This window comes from Coccinella septempunctata, chromosome 5 (genome assembly GCF_907165205.1).
Source record: "Coccinella septempunctata chromosome 5, icCocSept1.1, whole genome shotgun sequence".
Classification (NCBI taxonomy): Eukaryota; Metazoa; Arthropoda; class Insecta; order Coleoptera; family Coccinellidae; genus Coccinella; species Coccinella septempunctata.
The window spans coordinates 30749835-30771163 of NC_058193.1; the positions used below are offsets into that span (position 1 = coordinate 30749835).

General features: G+C 36.2%; 3 protein-coding genes across 8 annotated transcripts in view; 2 read left to right on the forward strand and 1 right to left on the reverse strand.

Annotated features, from left to right (window-relative positions):
* The first annotated feature begins 51 nt into the window (after window positions 1–51).
* On the forward strand, window positions 52–1560 carry LOC123313548 (sperm flagellar protein 1-like). Of its 2 annotated transcripts, none has more exons than XM_044898482.1 (4): window positions 52–255; window positions 608–907; window positions 1008–1117; window positions 1387–1560. In XM_044898482.1, exons 1-4 carry the CDS (start codon window positions 93–95, stop codon window positions 1519–1521), a joined length of 708 nt encoding a protein of 235 aa, XP_044754417.1. In that variant the 5' UTR covers window positions 52–92; the 3' UTR covers window positions 1522–1560. The 2 variants fall into 2 exon arrangements, with proteins under 2 accessions (XP_044754417.1, XP_044754418.1); XM_044898483.1 differs by having other exon boundaries at window positions 54–255; window positions 608–892.
* A 734-nt stretch (window positions 1561–2294) lies between these two features.
* On the forward strand, window positions 2295–10526 carry LOC123313545 (retinol dehydrogenase 14). 3 transcript variants are annotated; one of them, XM_044898476.1, is made up of 5 exons: window positions 2295–2454; window positions 9078–9358; window positions 9417–9653; window positions 9715–9999; window positions 10224–10526. In XM_044898476.1, coding segments are annotated over exons 1-5 (1011 nt in total). In that variant the 5' UTR covers window positions 2295–2452; the 3' UTR covers window positions 10430–10526. The 3 variants fall into 3 exon arrangements, with proteins under 3 accessions (XP_044754411.1, XP_044754413.1, XP_044754412.1); XM_044898478.1 differs by lacking the exon at window positions 2295–2454 and adding an exon at window positions 3346–3507; XM_044898477.1 differs by lacking the exon at window positions 2295–2454 and adding an exon at window positions 3748–3877.
* Window positions 10527–10651: 125 nt separating this feature from the next.
* The window catches only part of LOC123313543 (protein sidekick), a 48136-nt gene continuing 37458 nt past the window's right edge, over window positions 10652–21329 (reverse strand). Inside the window, exons 7-29 of one of the 3 annotated variants that reach the window (XM_044898473.1) lie at window positions 21201–21328; window positions 20346–20465; window positions 20137–20292; window positions 19918–20044; window positions 19561–19862; window positions 18525–18710; window positions 18288–18466; window positions 18000–18235; window positions 17636–17856; window positions 17357–17577; window positions 16862–17302; window positions 16577–16805; window positions 16222–16518; window positions 15978–16161; window positions 15466–15878; window positions 15189–15385; window positions 14891–15130; window positions 14706–14836; window positions 14433–14647; window positions 14097–14375; window positions 13714–14034; window positions 13314–13627; window positions 10652–12592 (exon numbers count right to left, since the gene is read on the reverse strand). In XM_044898473.1, the coding sequence (XP_044754408.1) occupies window positions 12350–12592; window positions 13314–13627; window positions 13714–14034; window positions 14097–14375; window positions 14433–14647; window positions 14706–14836; window positions 14891–15130; window positions 15189–15385; window positions 15466–15878; window positions 15978–16161; window positions 16222–16518; window positions 16577–16805; window positions 16862–17302; window positions 17357–17577; window positions 17636–17856; window positions 18000–18235; window positions 18288–18466; window positions 18525–18710; window positions 19561–19862; window positions 19918–20044; window positions 20137–20292; window positions 20346–20465; window positions 21201–21328 (5380 nt within the window). In that variant the 3' untranslated portion in view covers window positions 10652–12349. Of the gene's footprint in view, window positions 12593–13313; window positions 13628–13713; window positions 14035–14096; window positions 14376–14432; window positions 14648–14705; window positions 14837–14890; window positions 15131–15188; window positions 15386–15465; window positions 15879–15977; window positions 16162–16221; window positions 16519–16576; window positions 16806–16861; window positions 17303–17356; window positions 17578–17635; window positions 17857–17999; window positions 18236–18287; window positions 18467–18524; window positions 18726–19560; window positions 19863–19917; window positions 20045–20136; window positions 20293–20345; window positions 20466–20926; window positions 20949–21200; window position 21329 lie in introns of those variants that run through there. The other 2 variants (XM_044898472.1, XM_044898474.1) reach the window with 2 other exon arrangements.

Sequence of the window (21329 nt, forward strand, 5' to 3'; positions counted from 1 at the left end):
ATGTTTAAGAAAGATCGTTAAACAAAAAAACTCAAGTTTATAACTTGAGTCATCCATCAGATTATGTCATAAATTTGACAATTTCAAATTAAATGCTAATTCACATTTTTGAGGGTTTTATTTTCGATTTATCCGAAATTTCGCAGATGGAGAACTTGAAAGCCGATTTCGATTATGAGGAAATATTTAGTTGGGTAGATAGCCATAACATAACAAGACAAAAGAGAAATGTTCATCGAGATTTTTCCGATGCAGGTAAGAAAAGTGGAGTTCCGAACAAGATTTGTCTTTTTGGCGGAATATTATATAAACAAATTATACAATTGCTAAAATAATTATGTGCGCTTCATGATTCTCTGCCAAGCAAATGCGAGATGAAATCTTGCCTGGGTTCCAAAATGTCCAAATATTTTTATTCTTCATAATTAAGCAATATAAACGTAAAACGCAAAATTGCGTGAACCCCATAAGGAAAATACAATCATACCTGAGGGATATTATTCACAAAATTAAGATCAAAATGTTTAATATCCATCAAAGGTACTTCTATTGATTTTCTTTCCCGTTCCTCTATAAGTTTTTGAGATTTCTTTCTGCCAACTTCTAGTGCCCTTGGCGGAAATTTTAAAACAGCATTACCCAAAATTGGTAGATCTGCACAATTACACGCCAACGAACAGCTACACCGGCAAGGTAACGAATTGGGAGACCCTGAACAGGAAAGTTTTGAGCAAAATCCGCATGCCTTTATCGAAAGAAAAAATGCAAAACCTTGCCAAGTCCAAACAGGGCGTAATTGAGAACGTTTTGCACGAGATAAAACTAAAGATCGAATCTAAAGCTGCCGGGGATCAGAAAGGGGAGGGTTATTATGATAACTCTGGATCAGAAGGTGAGATAAAAAAAGGTATCACCGGAATACAATGCCAATTGATTCTGCCTTTATGTCTAGACATATTAGTTCCAATATTGCGATATATATAGTTTGTAAGAAAATGTTTTTGCAGACAGTGCGAAACGAAAACCAGGATTCAAAACAATTCCAATTCCAGAATATGAAAAATTAGAGAAAGATTTGCAAGAAAAAGAAGATACTATTCAAACGCTCCAGCAGAAGGTAAATCCTATCTAATCTGCAGTAAAATCAAAGAGTAACAACTCTTGTTATTACTCTTTGGTAAAATGCAAGGTGTTACATAAGAAAAAACTCAAATTTGTTTCTCACTACTTTCCCGAGACCTGTTTATTCAAAAACAATTCCAAAATGTATCCCCAAGAAATGTACATAATGCTTCAATTGACGTCCCGTTTAAAAAGATTCCTCATCACCTTTGATAACCTGTATAATACCTGTCGTCACCTGTGATTTTGTTTATCCTGTTTCAGCTTGAGCATCTGGAGAGCTTGGTGAAGATAAAAGATGAAAGAATAAACGATCTGACAAGACAATTGGAGAGTTACTCGAACGAGGACATGGCATGTTCATCTCCAAGAACAAGATTTTTCACGAGAATGTTCTGAGTAAATTATTCTAATAAATTCGAGAGTATATTCCATTAATCCGTGTAAATAAAGGTGCCTACAGATTACTCTGACGTGACGTGGGACCACGTCATAATGAGCATGATTCAAAAATCCAACATACGATTTTGCGCGAGAGCTTTCACGCCACGTCAGAACAATTTGAATCATGCGCATTATTATGACGTGGTCCCGCGTCAAAACAGAGTAATCTGTAGGGACCTTAAGCGTTTTCATTTCTCATTGAACGAAAGAAACTTATTATTGAAATCGAAAATATGAAATACACTTACAGTTGATGAATATGTGAATATGTAACAAAAGATTTTGGAATAAAATATACCTATATTCCTAACATGTTATTGTGAGAAAATGAGAAAGATAAAAGAGATCTTCAGTTATCGAAAAAGTTTTATGCTCGTACACTTCAAGGACGCTACCAGAATTGGTAGGGTGTTTTTAGCTGGAGCTTTCTTCAACAGAGGGAAGAAATCTTCAAAACCAACCATTTCACCAAAAATCACCTTTACGCCGAACATTCTCTGTTTTCAGTTTGAATTTTTTCGCAACTGTATATCGAAGAAGCAATGTGAACTAACGTCTAAATTTTTAGCGTTTTCAACCGCAATCACCATAAATTCTGTCGGAAATAACTTCGAGATTGTTCACTTGGTCGATGATTTTTGGTTTTTCCCAACGTCGAATACAAGTTCTCTCGTGAATTTCGACCATTATCTTGGCTACCTACTCATTTAAATGCAAGTAAGCAATGATTTCCACGTATCGTGGACAGTCAAACACCGAATCCCTTCCCTTCAAAGGTGAAAGTACTCTGCCTCTACAGTTTCGTTCGGCCAGTTGATCACAGCGGTGAGGAAATTAGAAGAAATCTCTTCTTCCTATTTTACAAGGTCGTCACACATCTTCAGAAATGTAAGTGATAACATAAGCAGTCGTTTACTTAAATTTACAAGAAGAGTTTCGTTATTTTTGTTTCTATATATTTTAATCTATAAAAGGTATAACTTGGAAACTAGTTTATTGGAAGATGCGGCTTTTTTATGATTCGTCAACGTTTTCAATAATATAACAAATAAAACTGCATTTTAGAGATGATGACTTTCAAGAAATGAAAAAATATACGGGTAGAATTCTAAATAAACTTATCCCCACTTCAAATACAACTTAATAGATTAGCTGAAAATAAAAAGGGAACTATTTACCTATTCTCACAATTTATTCAAGAAGTTTTTGTATAAGATCAAGTGATTTCTTTGTACGTTTAAAGGGTGCACGACCTCAATCTTACTTGTAACCATTGGTTACTTAGGTACTTCGAAAATTGATTACGTGTGGATTTTTAACAAAATACACAATATACATCAGAACATGACAGAATTGAATGTTCCAAAAGTTCGTAGGGTCGTTGTAGGCTCTTTTAAAATGATTGTACCATCGCAGTTGGTTTTGAATTATTCTCTGCTGCCCTTACTGAAGGGTTTTGAACTATATTTGAAATTCAACGCCCGCTACACGATGTTACCATCATTCATAAAGACCCTGTATTTCTATATTGTGATGAAATTAACATCTATTCAGTTGGTAGTCTTCATCGTTAAAGGTGTATTTGGTGGTGAACACAAAAAGATTATTAAAAAAGTGTCATCAAACTAACGAAAAGCTTCATTTCCTGCGCATTTAAGTCGTTTGGACCACGATGATCTGGTAAAAAAAAGTGCTAACTAGTTTATAACGTAAGCCATTCCACAAATTACAGATCATAAACTTTTTATCCACGCTAGTCGTTCAAGATCACTGGAAATTCAACCGGTGTAATAACAATTTTAATCGTCATCTCATTTTTTCGATCTCAGTACCGTACATAGATCTATATTCATCCGTGTAATCAATAGTTGGGAGATCCAGGAATATTAAATTTAATGTGCGACTTCCACCAATTACGTTTGTTTGTGTTTACGATAATAAGTGAGTTTTTTAGCATCTCTAAAAATGAATTATTCAGAAACGTTTTTCAATTCTTGCTCTCTGTTTCGTGAAATGGTTCAAAACATTCTCCTCATCAGGGGGCGCGAAAAAAATATTTTTTATATTATTATTTATCTAAACAATAATTATTTAAATTTCTCTTCTGACGATAGGAGATATGATGATGCTATATTTTAAATTGTGAAATGAAAAGCTTTCATTGTCTTCTTGTTCCACTAAAATATGCATGATTAACGATCGTGATATCCTTGATTCAAACAAGATAAAGTATAGTAGCTATTACTACCATTATTGCCTGAACAGAAGAATTTAGTTGTAATTTGTCCGTCTTCAAAAGAACATCTTTAAGGTATGTTAATATTTGCATAGTAATTCACGAAGAACGTGTAATCTTAAGTAGGAAATATTTTAATTGGTATGAAGATATCAAAAATATGGGTACCTGCATGTTATATCATATTCATGATACACACGAAACGATTAAGATTATTCAGATAGTTTTGGACCTTCATTAATTAAGGAGAAAGTTTGAATATCACCGAATTTCTCAACATATTTTAGTTCCTCTTTTTTACTGATAAATTCTTCAGGGAGTAAAAGAATAAACAGGTTTCAAATTTTTGTTGCAGTTCTCCAATCAACATTTTCACTTTTTTTGTACCTTGTAAATAAATTGGGTCAAAAAAATTTATGATTCATCTAATGGTTCTCTATATAACACCCCTTCAATCCATTCAAGAATGAAAAAGTTCAGTGAAAAAAATATTAGTTATCCGCGTGTTGTATATAGTTTGGGGGTTACCATTCCAACTTCTTGCAAAATGTAAATTTTCAACTGAAAACCACAGTGTCAAAAACTCACGGTCTGATGCTCCTTAAACCCAACCGTTTCCAAAAATGGAGGCCTGAAAGTAAAAAATACTGACACATTTTTAATATTTTGGCATATGAGGCCTGAGCATTTACGTGCCTGCTTCTGTATCATGTGTTATCTCATCTGTTGTATTGTTAAACCACTTTTTCATCCCATATCTTCGAAGGGGTGCAGAGATATTTCCTCATGTTATACAGGGTGCGCCATCCATAACTTTCCACCCCGAATTTTGAGCTTTGGGATGGAATAACGAAAAAACGTTCAGACAGGTCAAATTTCATTGAGAGGGGGGACAAATGAGGGTGTTCAAATGATTTTGATATCACTACCCCTCTAGCAATCCTAACAGCTCTGTAATCTGTGAACAGCTCTCATTTTTGAATAGGGAAAAGGGGTCGAGCAGCATCTTGTTGGAAAGGCAATTCATTTTCTGCATGAGTGTATTTTTTCATCGCTTTATCAAAGTAACTCAATATTCCATCAATATATAACTTTCACGCCGAATTTGGATCTTTGAGATGGAAAAAACGCTCGGACGGGTCAAAAAAACTGAGTCACTCTGTATAATAATAAAGCGATAAAAAAAAACATTCATGCAGGAAATTGAATTGCCTTTCCAACTGCTTGGCCCCTTTTCCCTATTAAAAATTATGAGAGCTGTTAGGGGTTTCGGCTAGAGGGGTAGTGATATCAAACTCATATTTGAACACCCTTATTTGCCCCCCTTTCAACAAATTTGATCTGTCTGAGTGTTTTTTCGTTATTCCATCCCAAAGCTCAAAATTCGGAGTGAAAAGTTATGGATGGCCCACCCTGTATAATTGTTTTCGGACAAGGAAACACATCCTGCATTTTGCCACATCTTCAGTAAGCATCCTGACATGTACGATAGGCAATATCGTGGCAATATCCGATACCTTGGAATAAGAAATGAACTCTTGAATTAATATATCCAGGCATTCAACTCTTCGATAACGAGAGTCAAAGTCTATCCCGCAATTATTGTACAGTCGTAAAGGATAAAATAAACAGACAATGGATAAGTAGGCGATTTTCTATGGAATTATTTGATGAATCCATCTTTGCTCATATTTACTCTTCAATAGGAAAATATAAAGATATTGGATTCCACCTGAATCAATAAATAATAGGAAATGTTTTTATTGATCCTTGTAAAAGCTGAAATTTAAGTTGATCTATAGTTAGTAGATCCTACATAATCGAGAGTTTTCGGTTGAGTGCACTATTATTTTTATGCTATAGATTTACCATGTTTTATGCATTCAATTGGTTATATACAAAAAGGCGCAATGACTACCCAGGCTGAAATAAATATTCAATTATCATTTAGAGAAATGATTGATCTTTATAATTGTTATATAAGCTCTGATTGAAAAAAAATACTTTGAAACTTATCCGTATTTTAAGGGGGAAATGAAATAATTTTTCCATATTTGAAAAACTATTTCTCTCAAGGTCTCAAAGAGCAACACTCTTCCAGTAATAAATCTCGAAATTCAATTTTTAACTGAACCAAACTTTTTGGGAATTTTTGGAAGGTCAACTTTCGAATCGCGAATCTTCCAGGAAAATCATCGTAGATCTGAATGTAGAAAATATTCTGAAAAAGCAACTTTTCCAGTAATAAATCTGAGAATTTCATTCATCTCGGCACGACCGTTCGGTCTTGAGGAAGTTTTAACTGAACCCATCTTTTTGGGAATTGGGAAGGTCAACTTTCGAGCCGCGTATTTTCCAGGAAAATCATCGTAGATCCGAATGTTATACATATTCTGAAAGAGCAGCGCCTCTTGTAATAAATCTCAAGATTTCATTCATTTTGGCGCAACCGTTCGGTCTTGACGAATTCTCAAGGAAAATTTGCAATTTTTGAAAAATGCCATTTCCAAGATGAAAATCTAAATGGAGGGAGATGGGCTTTCGAAATGACTGATGCATTAATATTATTCCTTATACTTTCCAGTATTGTGAAAAAAACAAGTTCTGTATGTCAGCACAGCCGTCTCCAGGCATGGGCAAACTTGTTGAGGGAAGGGCCAGATAAAATGAAAAATTACCTAGGCGGGCCAAAAAAAAATACACATTTTTACAAGTGATTAACCTTTTTTCGATTTTTACATCAAACATGACTAACATCCTAGAAAAGTGAAAAAAAATGACAAAAATTAATTATTGTTCGGTAGGATACGAAAGAGTATGTGAAAAATGAAACTGTGATTGAGCTTCTAAGAATTGTCCATACTCTGGTAGAAATTGGCCGTGACGATGCTAAAAGCTGGTCACTAAAGGTGCCAACAGATTACTCTGACGTGACGTGGGCCCAAGTCATAATGCGCATTATTCGAAAATCTAATATAGGATTTTTTGCAGAAGCGTTAAATTAGTCAGATGTAGACGTGACGTTGACACGTGTATTCCCACGTTCCCACATTGAACGCTTCCGCGCAAAATCCGATGTTAGATTTTTGAATCATGCGCATTATGACATGGGCCCACGTCACGTTAGAGTAATCTGTAGGCACATTTATAGTCGGTTGCTTACGCTGCTATTCATAGTTTCATAGTGGAAAACACCTCTTCACATAACAATGTGCAGTTGTTCCCGAGATATTATGATTATTCATTAAATATGCCCACGATACCAGATTCCGCCCGTCATATTTGGAGCTCCTCCCTCCAGTAGTAATGTTGTAAATATTAGTCAAAGGTACTTTGAAGGACGTGATTGTTTGTTTCTTGAAATTTTTGAAAAATATGTGATATTTTTGTTGCTCTCATCAATGAAAATCAAAAGGTCAAAAATACTTCGAATTACACAGACGTTATGACAACGAACCAAACGGAAATTTTAATGCTTGACTCGTTACTAACCACCACGAGCATAATATCATCATCTCAGTAACCGTGCTGTTGACTGCTATAACTCGAGGTCCCAAGACTCCCAAGCAAATCCAAAATAATTTAGTTAAGAATTGAGAGAACTAGAACACTACACCTATGCTAAGTTGCGCGCAAACTTTGCTAAACTAAAATTGATGTTAGATCCAATAATTAATACCGTTCTTGAAAAATTTTCATTTAGAAGGAAACCGTTACTTAATCAATTCAAACTACGCAGAATCGAATAATTGAATAAATTTTCATGTATTAATCACACTTGAATACTGCCTTCATGTTTGGAGCTCAGCAACAAGCCGTTCGTTGCAAGTTTTGGATTCCATGCATCACTATTTGTGTTCTGTGATGCAGTCGAACATCGAAGGAGATTTGGCGACTTTTGCTTTTTCTGGGGATTACAAGAAATAATGCCAGCCGCTGCCAGATGCACACGCAGTACTAAGGCTGAGCCTCGAGCACAACTCTATGCAATTTGAATAACAAATTGGTGGACTTTCATTTGAGGGATTCAGGGCTGAAGTGAACCAAGTCCATGCAGCCTAGTTTTGAGATACATGACATAGAAGTTGTTTATCACCAATTAATTCAAAAGTGACTTTAGATTTGTGTAAAGTGAATGTAAGCATATGCTTATATTCTAACCTAAGTCATGTATCCCAAAACTAGGCTGCATGGACTTGGTTCACTTCAGCAGCTTTGAAGCCCTCATTTAACAGTCCTTCTTCCACCTAATACGTTTCCAGCTAATTTGTCGTCTTCGATGTATAATCTTCAACATTTTAAGATGATAATAAACAGTACGGAACTTACGCTTTGAGACAACTCGGTATTAGGTGACATTGCTTTTCCTTATCAGGCGGTCAAACTTAGAAAACAAAAATACTGCTGATTGTTTCAAAATCTTGACGCGGGCCGGATTAGACTTTCACGTGGGCCGGACCTGGCCCGCGGGCCGTAGTTTGCCCATGCCTAGTCTATACGATCGATTTTTAAGGACAAGAGCTTGATAAATTGAAAAATAAATATGACAAAAATAACTCAAACATTTCATCAGTTCTTCCTAAAAGAATTAATACATGCATACCTATATGTATATAATAGATGTTCCAGGGATAACTTGACAAAAGCGATGAAAAAAGAAAAATTACCTAATACTTCAACCCTATCAATTGTTGAACTTCGTAAACCTATAAGATGACGATTTTAGGATGGTAGGTACACATTTTTCGTGCAAGTAATGAACCGAAAGAACAATAATTGGAATAATAACAAAAGTAATGAATCTTTTATATGCATATAATTTACTTTCTAAGAACTACACAATAAATCGAAGGAGTTATAGGCACCCCTATCTCCATTTTCATATTTTACGAAGACTCCCCCTATAAGTAAATAAGAAATATGAAAGACGTTACATTGACCGAATAGATTCACCTTTTAGAGCGATAACTGCACGCATTTTATCCTCAAATAAACCCGAATAAGTAGTTAAGGTAATCATTATCCGATATTTATTCTTAAATATTAATAGTTCCTCGAAGTTCGATCAATAGGAGCTGTTGAGATATTCTGGCTATGTCTAGAACTAGAAAATTGCATGCAGTGTTTCCTACAACGTGAAAGTGAACACTGTCTGTCTTAATTAAACCGTTTAGTCTCAGTTTCCCCTTAAACTACTACTCTCTGAAAGTTAATAAATCCTTTGATGATATCTTCAAAGTTTAATTAATATTTAAATTACGATTTTTTAATTTAGGTTACAGATTTTAGGGGTGAACATAGACCTCTACGATCCCATATTCCAGGCTCTGATAATCTTAGGAATTATAGCATTTTTCGTTGCCTGCACCCTCATAAAATTCTTCGCTTACTTGACCTGCGGATTCTACAGAGGACCGGAAGAAATGAATGGTAAAGTGGTCATAATTACCGGTGCGAATGGTGGCATCGGTCTCGAAACCACGAAAGAACTTGCAAGGAGAGGAGCCACAGTCATAATGGCGTGCAGGAATATGACGACCGCGAACAAAGCCAGAGGTAAGCAAATTCGCGTTTTTATGACGCCATTCTGATCAGTGAAGAACGATATTTTCAGATGAGATCGTGAGGGTAACTAAAAACGATAAAGTGTCGGTGAAAAAGTTAGATTTATCATCCCAGAGTTCCATAAGAGAATTCGCAGCAGACATCAACAAGTCCTGCACTCGTTTAGATGTCCTAATCCACAACGCTGGTACTGCCGAGTGGAATTTTAGCCGCACTGAAGACGACGTAGAAACCACAATGGCCACCAATCATTTCGGCCCATTTCTGCTGACACATCTACTAATCGGTAATGAACATCTTATCATATTCCCTAGGCGACCTCAATATCTTTTTTAACACTTTTCCAGACCTCTTGAAAAAGTCTGAACCTAGCAGGATTGTTGTGGTAGCTTCAGAATTATACAGGTTGGCATCCCTGAATTTGGATAACATCAACCCCACTTCGAGTATGTTTCCAGCTTACCTCTATTACGTATCCAAATATGCAAATATTGTTTTCACCATGGAATTGGCGAAACGTTTGGAACTAACAGGAGTCACAGCCAACTGTCTACATCCTGGTCTAATAGACACTGGCATCTGGAGAAATGTCGCCGCACCACTTAGCTGGGGATTGAGATTGATTATTTGGGGTAATCTTTTGAACTTCGATTAAATATAAGTGATAATCACAAAACGAAGGAAAAAATAGAGAGAACAAAACAACAAGGTCTTTCTTAATGATTGTAACATCCTAGTTGGCTTTGAATTATTCTGTGCTGCTTCTGGTTTGGAACTGAATCATAGAAATTCAAAATTGATGCCCACTATACGATGTTAAAATTATTACTTGATTTCAATACAAAATATTTTGCAGCATTCTTCAAAACACCCGAGCAGGGTTGTCAGACCACTGTGTTCTGTGCTGTATCAGAAGAACTGGAAGGTGTTACAGGTCGATATTTCATGGACTGTGCAGAAAGAGGAGTTAGCAGTGGTTGCAAAAGTGAGGATAAGGCTAAGAAGTTATGGGAACTGTCAGAAACGTTAGCTGGTCTCAAATCGACAGATCCCAAAATATGAATTGTTAGGTACTTGTTATGTTCTAACAGAAATTTTATTTCCAGATAATTGTTCAAAAGCCAAATGTTGCATGTTTTTAATAAATGGTAAAATTTTATTATTGTTTTGAACAAAGAATCAATTTTTATATCAAATTCTCATCACCTACCCTCCATTCTTGTTACCTTCCAAGTATTGAATACTCCTATGAACAAAACAAAAGGAAAAATAAAACAATTAAAGTACAGTCGAAGTAATCACAGATTTATTTTACAAGTAGTCTATTTACAATAAATAATAAAGGCAGTGATATTATCATTAATCAGTACATCAGGTTATTTCTGTTTTCTTCCCCCCAAAACAAAATGGAGGAAAACAAACAAAATTCGCAATTTTTTCATCGAAGTCCTACCACTGCACCATTGGTCGAATTTTAAAAATACATATGTCGGAAAACTGAATTGTAATGGCACTATAACAATATAGTAAATGCATTTCGGTTCATCATTACCATTCTTGCAGAAAAAACGAACAGTTAGTTTTTCAGTGCCTACGTTTACGAGTATCTTTGCAATTTGATTATTTTTTCATGCAGAAATGACAACTGATAAGATGTAAAGTGAAAAAAGTAAAAATGAAAAAGCTGAATCGCATTTTCGGTAAAGAATATGAAAAAACTGTTGAAACCATAGAGAACATTCGTAAACCTGTTGTTGTTGTTGTTACTCTTTGGTTTTTATTTAGAATAAAAAATTCTAGGCTTATCTTATAAATTAGCTCTAGCAACTGCTAAAAGATTCAGAGCTTCTGAACTCTATCACGAAGTTTCTGCAAGAATAACATACCAAATTATTATAAAGGTGACAATAATAATTGTGTGACAACATTGATGTTTTCTCCAGACTTTTCACCAAAAGATTCGTAACTCAAATTTAACGATATAATGTTTTATACATTTTTGTCAACACCGATTATGTTTATCATTTTATGAGAGTTATGTCTCAGATTACATTATCCATCTAATTAGGTAGACGGTGGATATTTTTCCAAAATCAGCATTTCTTCAAATAAGTCTTCAACAATTCTGAATTCAGTCCGAAGTGACATTGAAAAAAACCTACCGCATCGTTTTGATTGTATAAAGTATTTATGATGGACAGCGCAAAGAAACATTCTAAGCTACTTTTAATTTTCATGATATGTTCGAGAAGAATTACTTGAAAGAAGAATACAGTTCAAAGAAGAAAAAGAGATCTAGAAATCAGCAAATCAACATAAAACATATCATAAAAATATCATTTTAAGACACCTTGGTTCCATGTTTCAACATTCTAAATAGGAAATGTCTATTCTTTTAAAATCTCTATAGATATCTAACGAATTCTCTATTGATGAAATTTGGCATCTCTTAACGTTATATATGTTTTTTTTCTATAATTAAATATTCAATGCATGTATGTACGGAAATGAGTCGAGACAATCAAATTACGTATAATATTTTGCTAATAAAAAAAATACGTATGTACAGTCTTCTGAAAAACTTAAATCTAAACCCGAAATTATACAAAAGCAGAGAAATCAGCGTCAGATTAAATATTTTCATAAACTCTTTCCTAAATAATATCGCCGCAAAATTCAATGAAAAACATATTTTGCCAATTTTTACAATTAGGTTCAAAAACGAAAACAGTTCAACGAAGGGTAAAAAATCTTCGGCTATCTTCAAGTTGCATGAATCAAATGAAAATTTATGTGACACATACGTCTTCAATTTTCACAAAATCTCAAATTTAGTGTTCGAAATTTATTGCACTCCAAAAAGAGTTTAAAGCTTCTTTGAATTAAGAAAGTGATCCTCGTTTCGAAAAAGGTATCGGCTACAATATACGTATTCACAGAATCATAAAATTGACTTTTAGGACACATTCATTATGCTATATGCTACACAAATGATGAAAATCCAGGTAATGGGGCCCTAGACCTAGCCATATTATTCATTATTATCTGGCCCCCATTTAAACTCACCACTGCACTACCCTCCGGTTCGGAGTCTGTATAACTCGAATAGTTCCTTATAGGTTTTTGTTTTTTCCAAGATTGTCTCAGGGTGTCATTCACGTTAGCGTAATGATTGACAAACGAATGAGGATCGGATCTGACACTGTCGTTTTCACTCTCAGATTCCTGAAGGAGAATGAATGCAGAATTAGAATTGATCTTCGCAAAACTTCCAAAAGGTATATTTACCTTCTTAATTTCCGTTCGCAACTGCACAAACAGATGCATTAATCAGACGAACTTTTAGGAAGTAAGACCAATGAGGGTGTGGTCAAAAAGAGATGAATTATCCAAAATAGTAAAGTAAACAAAAGAGTGAAAGAAACTAATAGTTTTAATGGAAAGAGAAGACTTGATTTTTGGATAACTCATAGAAGATGTGCCTTTAAAGTTGGTGAAATGAAATTTTAAGATCTTTCAAATGATTTGGGATATAGAAAAATTGAAATGGTTATTGACAAACAATAAACTCAAGAGTTTTTTGCCTCAAAACTTTATGCACGAATTTTTCATCATTCACGTACAAATCTCAAATCATCTTTTCGATTTTTTATTACTTTCAACCAAATATTTTGTAATATAGGATATGACACTTTTTGAGTTTTTCAAATTCAAATAACTGGAAACAGAAAATTTTTTCTCCAGTTAACTTTTCACCCAAAACATTTGAGCTTTAGATGAACTTAATGTCAGAACTAAAATGAAAAAAGTATTCAGTGCTTAAAATTTGAGTGTTTCATTGAGTCCGTTATCAATGTAGTGGTAAAAAAGTGTCCTACGCCAGACCTGATCAACAAACACTTGGGTCAACATTTAAAACACAAACTTAATGTCGACTACCACTCACCTGCGAATCAGAAGAACTCATCTCTGATGGTTTCTCGGTGACACTGCTATCATCAGGATTCTCATCGTAACCTTTCAGGCTACCTTCATCAGAATCGTATGGCACTGAAGCAGGAGAAGGCCTTGGTGGCGATTTGCTCAGCATAGCTGGGGGTGGTTGTGGGGGTTTCCTGTTTAGAGTGCTCCGTTTGCTCATATTGCTGAGCGTGCTGATGTTTGCGTTGCCGTTCCGCGCTCTATAGTAGTCCATGGCTAATTCTTGATGGTCTCCAATCGACATAGCCATGGATTCCTCTAGGGTGCGCTGCGCCTCCTCTGTTGAACATTCAATAGATTATGCCACTTTCTTATGTCAAAATTTTTTAGGTTAAGTTATGGAATGTAATAAAAACATCACTTACGTTTATATTTATAACTCTTGCTTTTGACACATAAAACTGCTATAATCATAATGATGATGATCACTGATAAAGCAGCTAAAATAACCATGAACCAGGTGGTTCTATAGAAGGGTTGGTACTTCAAATAACCATATTCCATGTATAGTTTGGATGGGGTCAGAACTAATTCTTCTGTAGTAGCAGGATAACTGATTCCAAAACGATTATATGGTATAACTCGGAAATTGTAGAAAGTTGAGGCGATCAGGCTTTGATAAGATATGGCGAAATCCACAAGTGGGCCGTTTGTTGTTTTGGCAACAAGCTGCCACATGTTATCATCTGAAAATTAAGGTTAGGTTAAACTAAAGGTTTTAAGGAAATATGATCAATAAAAATCCTACCTTTTTTCTTCGACTCAATGTAATAACCAAGAATGGGACCTTTTCCAGTAGGTCCATTCAACCAATGCAGTTCAATATTTGTTTGCGTTTTAACCAAAGCCAGTTCTTTCGGTGCACCAGGAGAACCTTCTTGGGGTCCAGTAGTTATATTACTCGAGATTGGTGGACCTAGATCGATTGTCTCGGCTCTTACAGTAAAAGTATAAGTGATACCTTCCTCCAGAGACTGGATGTGGAGATAAGTTGAAGTGACTTTTTGTCTGACCAACTTACTGAAACCTGTAAATTGCCATGGTTATGGATGATCGGCTTTCTACAATAGTGAAAAATACTCACTATCATTTTGTTCTGTTGTTACGTATGTCACTGCATAACCTACAATGTCTCCGTTTGGCTTTCTGGGAGGTTCCCAAGACACAACTAGACTATTCATAGTTATTTCAGAAAATGTTAGGTTGTCCGGAGGTCCTGGAATGCCTTGGAGAGTTTTAACTGTGATAGATTTGGAACGGGGACCGTCCCCAGCTGGATTGAATGCCAGTACTTGAACTCTGAAAAGGGATGAGTTTGAAGTCTTTTGTACAATTCAAATGAATATAGACTACTAACCTATACTCTGTATATTTGTCGAGAAAAACCAAGCTGTGTGAGGTGGTGGAAGCTGGAACGACTTCTGTTTCCTCTTCGAATTTAGTCCCGTTCTCGAATTTTTGTGGGGAAGAAGTGACTAGATAGAAAATCTGCAATGTTGAGAATAATAAAAAAAAATTCGAAAACTCAAAACAACCACATACCTTGTACCCCAACAATTCTCCATTCTGCATTTGTTGCTGCGGTGGTTTCCATCTCAATTTGACCTCGGTAGAAGATATGGCTTCTCCTTCCAAAACCCTTGGTTCCCCCGTAGGTACAGCCTCTCCAACATATACAGTGACTGGAGGGCTAGCTGGACCTTCACCTTGAGAATTGAATGGAATAACAACAATCTCATAGTTTCTGTCCTGGAGTAGATCTTGCAAAACTATTTCACTGGACTGAAAACAGAAGGATGATCAGCTTCATTTCAAGATTTTTACGTGTTTTCGTAGTTACCTCTGTACCCATGACTTCTTCCTTAGGGGTAGCTTGAAGAGCTGTTGGATAATCAGAAACTGGTTGGAATACAACCCTATAACCCCCCGTTTTGGTATCTCCGCTCCAATATTCTTTTTCCACGGTCAACCAAAATACTTTCACGCTTGTTGTTGTTATTGGTACAACTTTAACTCCTGTAACTCCCTTACTAGGGGCTGAAATATCATTCGATCAGTCGATTGAATTCATTGTCAAACAGTATCGAATTGAGAGTTTAGTATTTTTGAAATTTTACCTGCTGGATAAGTCCTAACATCACTGGATTCATGGCTGAAGCCACTAGGACCTATATCATTGGTGGCTTGTATTCTGAACTTGTAGGCTGTGAAAGGTTTCAGATCAGAAACGGTGTAAGAGGTTAGCTGGGGATCTATTCTCTCCGGTAATGTTTGCCAGGGTCCTCCGTTCTCTGACTTTTGTACGATATAATATCTGAGAGGTGCGAAACCATCTCTTCCTGGGGTCCAACTGAATGTGATTTGTTTGCTCTGAATCTGGCTTCTGCTTATTTGAGGAGTCGAAGGAGGTTGCGGAGGTTCTCTATTATTGGTGGTTAGTACAATAGCTTTGGCAGTTTTACCATAGCCAAGTCTAGTGCGAGCAGTTACCGAAAATAAGTAGTACTGTTCTTGTTCCAATTGCGTCGCCCTGATAATAAATATTGTATTCAATACATGGTACATGTAATGAAATTTCAAAAGTCACTTGAAAGAGATGTTTTGATGAACAAAAATGGCTAGTACTTACGTGAACGTCCTTATGAACGGTTCAAATTCCTTGGAATATCTATTGTTCCCATTTGAATTATTTATGTGATATGTCACTTTATAGCCTAAAATTTTTCCATTTGGTTCTTCGGGTATATCCCATATTATCCTAGCAGATGATAAGGACACATCAGGAAAAGACACATTAGATGGGACTCCAGGAACTGTGATGGAAAAAATTAATTATTAAATATTTTTCAAAAACTAAAACACACGCATCTCACCATCTTCAAAAGTTCTAGTTGTGGCTGGTTTACTGGGTTCTCCATCACCGAGTCTGGTATAAGCCAGAACTTGTATTCGATATTGTACAAACTTCTTGAGTTCCGTGAGGGTAGTAGTGAAAGTGGAGTTTCCAGGAATTTGTTTGTACTGAGGCGGGGATTTATCTGGGGCATAATACACTTTGAATCCTTCTATAAGACCGTTCTGATGTTCTTTTGGCACGTCCCCCCATTTTACCACAATCGTCGTAGAAGATGTAGCGTTAGCTTCTACATTCATCGGACCAAAAGATGGCACTGAAATAAGAATTTTTTTTTAATCACGTAAAGTTTTATGATCTAGAAATGATCTTACCCGATTCTCTTGTTCTTTCCAGCGCTTTTAAACTCGATTTTGAGCATCCTACATCATTGCAGGCTTGCATTGAAATCTCATACAGTTCATATTCCTCCAGATTTGTAACCACATGCGAGTTAGCTGTGTGATCGTCAATGGAAGCACTTCGAGATTTACCTGAAGACACTTCTACCAAGGTTATGTTATAACCTCTTGGGTTACCAAACCATTCGATTTGTTGTAGAGGCTGTAAAATATGGTTTAAATTAGGCTGCGAGACCCTTACGAATTAAAGTAACTCACAATCCATCTAACTCTCAGTTCCGTAGCACTGATTGCTCGGACTGTCACATTTTTAGGTGGAAAAGCTGGTGGTGCTTGGATAGTTTGAAATTCTTTCGAGGATTCCGATGGTTGTGAATGCCCAACGACGTTATTTGCAATTAATCTCAACCTATACTGTGTGAACGGGACAAGACCAGTTACAGTTATAGATTTGGCATCAGGATCTGAGACCTCGTAGATTACAAACCAAGAGACATTTCTTGTGGTCTGAGCCTCAACTGTCCACTTTGTAATTGAAGAATTTCCATCGAATCCTGGGGTGAATTGAAGGACAACCGAGAAAGCCTCAATATTAGACAGTGCCAATTTTGTCGGAGGCTGGGGTAATACAGGCTCTACTCCGGACTGAATTGTAGCAATTTTTGGTGGTCCGATTCCTACTCTAGTTGAAGCAGTAACCTAAGAAATATGCAATTTAGGAAAAGTTACTCCTGAATGGTATTATGATGTTACCTCAAAACGATAGTGGGTCATGGCTTGAAGATCATTGATTCCAATATTCAAAGTATCAGATGATAAATTGAGCATTTTTACAGTTTCCGGTTTATCTCTTACATGATAAGTGATTTGGTATGAGGTTAGAATGCCGTTTGGTTCTTTAGGTGGAGACCATATGACATTAACGTATCTGTCACTAATTTCATCGAACTGCAAGCTTGCTACTTCACCAGGTACTAAAGCGGAGTTGTTATTAGATCACCAGAGGCACGAAATATCTGAGTTTTTGCTTACCATCTTCTTTCGTTTTAACATAAACGTATTGACTCATTTCTCCATCACCTGGGTCGGTGAAACATAACACAGTAATATTATATTCTGTAAATTTTTTCAAACCATTCATTATCACAGTTTGTTGAGCATAAGGATCCAACAAATTTGGATGTACCGTCATCATCTTCTTCTCTACGTACATTTCTCTCATTGCATTGTACTGCCATGCTTGAATTTTGTACCTACACAAGAAAAATTTATCAACAACGGTCAATACCTCACACTGAAATCATATCAATCATTCGTGGTTCAGTGCCATCCTCTTATCAGTTACAGAAAAATTATGAAATTGAAATGATTTCATGAAACTGGGAAGATTTCTCACCCTTGGTTGATACCGTTGATTTTTTGCGGATCTGGGGGATCCCACCAGATCTGGACAGCTGTCGAATTGACAGCAACAACTTTCTGTAACTTGGGCGGGGCCTCAGGCACGCCTTCTTTTGTTTTTATTTTGACACCTTTGGTGAACACGCCCACTCCCTTATTGTTATAAGCAGCGATTTCAATTATGTAATCTTTCCAAGTAATTAAATCCGGAATGAGATAGTTCCTTTGAGCCTGAAAAAATTGGTTTAATGGGGTGTCTTTCATATTTGTCGAGAAATAGTACCTCGTTGGTAATGTTTCTTATGGTCCATGGACTTTTGTTATAACCGTATAGGCGATAACGTATTATATAACCTAAAATTTGACCATTGCGGTGTTCTTCTAAGGGCGGCTGCCATTGAGTTATTATTTCGGAGGAACTTCTGGCGGATCCAACGAAACCTACTGGCGGTCCGGATGGAGCTGAAATCGGGTTGGATTTTAAAAAATGTTCATAAGCTAAGCGAGTTGTCGTCGTTACCTTCTTGCGGCAATTTGATCATGTTACTAGGATCGCTAGGGCTTCCTTCCCCTACACTGTTGATGGCGCTCACTCTAAACTGATACGAAGCAGCAGCTTTCAAATTTTCAAGCAGCACCCACCGCTGACTGGCAGAAAGGTTACTTATCTCGGTAACCCAGTTCATGAGCGGGTCTGGTATTGGACCTATAATCGGGGGTACTTATGAAACAAAATAATACCGCATTGGTTCGTTAGCAGAGAGAACTACTTGAAATTAGGTGCTCCAATGAGCATGCATGTTATTCCACATAGATTACGAGACATCATTACCTTCATTTTCAATTTCCATTGATGGAAGACAAAATGCTAAAATCATTCATAAGCATCGAATGCTTTAACGATCAGCCAAGGGTCCTACTACGAATAATATACAGATCATCACTGTATAACCCAAAGTAAAAAAAAAAAAATTTTTTAAATAAGGTAACTAACATAAATGATGCATTACAAACAGAAAAATTAATATTCAAACAACAAAGAGTAGCTTCAGGTCATACAGAGACAACAATTCATTAACGTACATCCCATTAACGAACAATACATGCTCACCTAAGGTTTTTGCGTTACATAAACTCTGATATTCATAAAATTCAGCATTCCACATAAACATTAAAAAAAAATGTACATAAAAAATTTGTCATTCATACTCCAATGTAGAAGAGATAAAACGAAAGAAGAATTGGAGTTGAGATAATATTAGTAAAGGGTGCACATGTACCTATTCTATTTATTCGGAGGAGCAGAGGAAAGAATTTGTCCACACATTTGAATAGCATATTTATCAACATTGATGAAAGCTTTTTCCAAAGAAGCAATCGGCGTTTGATGATATTGTACAAAAAAATTGCTATTCAAAAGTTATATTATGTAATAATGTACTTTTCCGGAAGGGATGGTTATGAATGACAAATTCCACTGGCAAAACTAGCTATTGTCAGTATACACGTTATGTAACACAAAAACAAAACATCTAACCCAGAACTACCAAACTTACCGAATTCAGGAACTTCCCTTCTTTGAATAACATACTGTTTTATAGCACTGTTACCATCAAAACCTGGTGTCCAGCTCACATTAACCACTCTTTTCATTTGGTAATCCAGTCGTTCGGCTTTGACATTATTCGGTGGGAAAGGCAGTTCCACAACCTTCAAACTACCTGATCTAGTGTCATTACCACCAGCGGATGTCACGCTGCAGGTATATTCCCCTACGTCAGCTGCTCTAACAGCCTGGATCTCCAATGTACCATCTTCCAAGATGTTAACACGGGAAGTCAGCATAGGATTAATCAGTCTACAAGAGGCATGGAATAAGTCAGTAGTCCTGTGAGAATTTGATGATAATTTACCTGTTATCATGGAACCAAAGTAATCGGTAGGGTACAGCTGGATCGGTGGAAACTTTACATTGTAATGTGGCAGTATGACCTAGTAATACACTCGTGTCGACTGGGGGTTTGATGATTTGTGTTCTCACTGGAAATTAGTCATTGAAATAAAACGAACCATGAGGAAACTAATTTTAGGGTATCTCATCTCCTGGACATAAAAAAATGAATTCTCCTTACCTAAAACGCTCAGATAAGCAGAACCTTTCACAGTACCAGCCTCATTGCTTCTTATGCAAGTGTAATGCCCAGCGTCCGTCTCTTTAACAGATACGATCAGAAGATCACCAGACTCTAATATTTGAACTCTTGCAGAAGGCTCTATAACGTCATTTCCTGAAACGATAACACTTTGAACCTTTCCTGTCTATATTTTTCAGAGTTCTTACCATCGAAGATCCAAGTGACATTTGGAGTTGGTGCCCCAACCGCTCTACAATTTAAATTTGCGTCTTTTCCATCCAGCACGGTTACATTTTGTGGAGAAACTTCCATAACTGGTGTAGATGCTGTAAATTTCATAATTGTAGTTGGTTAAGATACATTTCGATGGAAATCATAAAATATAGATCCATATCTAAAAACGAAAACTGTCCATGGAAAATCAAAGGAAACCTCAAGCTCAAAAATTGCTGCAAAGTATTTCACATGCAAGAATATTGGAACAATACTGGAAAAATTCGAAAATACATCTTGTGAACTAACTACAAAAAATGTCGTATTTTTCCAGAAATGTGTCTTGAAACACCGAACAAAAAAAAAGGAAATCTACTCTCAGCTACTGCAATGAAATCCTAATGCGACTTCAACACAGTCGAATTCGTAACTGACACCTGTGTAGCAGAATGTGCTCAAAAAAACCCTTCTCTTGTGTAACACATCAAAATCACACTACGTTCTACCTGTGCACACCGATTTCATAATTTAAAATGCATTCAGTTTTCTACAGGAGCTTGGTCCAATTTCTTACATGGTGATAGAAATACGAATTTGTTTCTCCGGTCACTCCTCAGTCTTACTACGTTTGCGGCTAGACTTCTTTTTCTTCTCAATTCTAGGGGATCATAAAGGTCTACTTAATTTCGAGAATAAGTGAATTTTTCAATTGAAATTTAAATAGGTAATAAATGTAACAACTTTCCATCCATTTAGCTTTAGAATGATATTGAAGGTGCAGAAGTAATGTTAGTTTTCACACACCTTTAGAGGTATTCAGATCCTTTAAGTAGGGAATGTGTACTTACTTTTAACTCTGAGCCAAGTGGATAAAGAGCATTCTCCTGCTGGGTTTGTAGCAAAGCATTGGTACATCCCATTATCACTTATCTTCAATTTCTTAATCAGTAAAGAGTTGTCTTCTTGCAGTACGAACC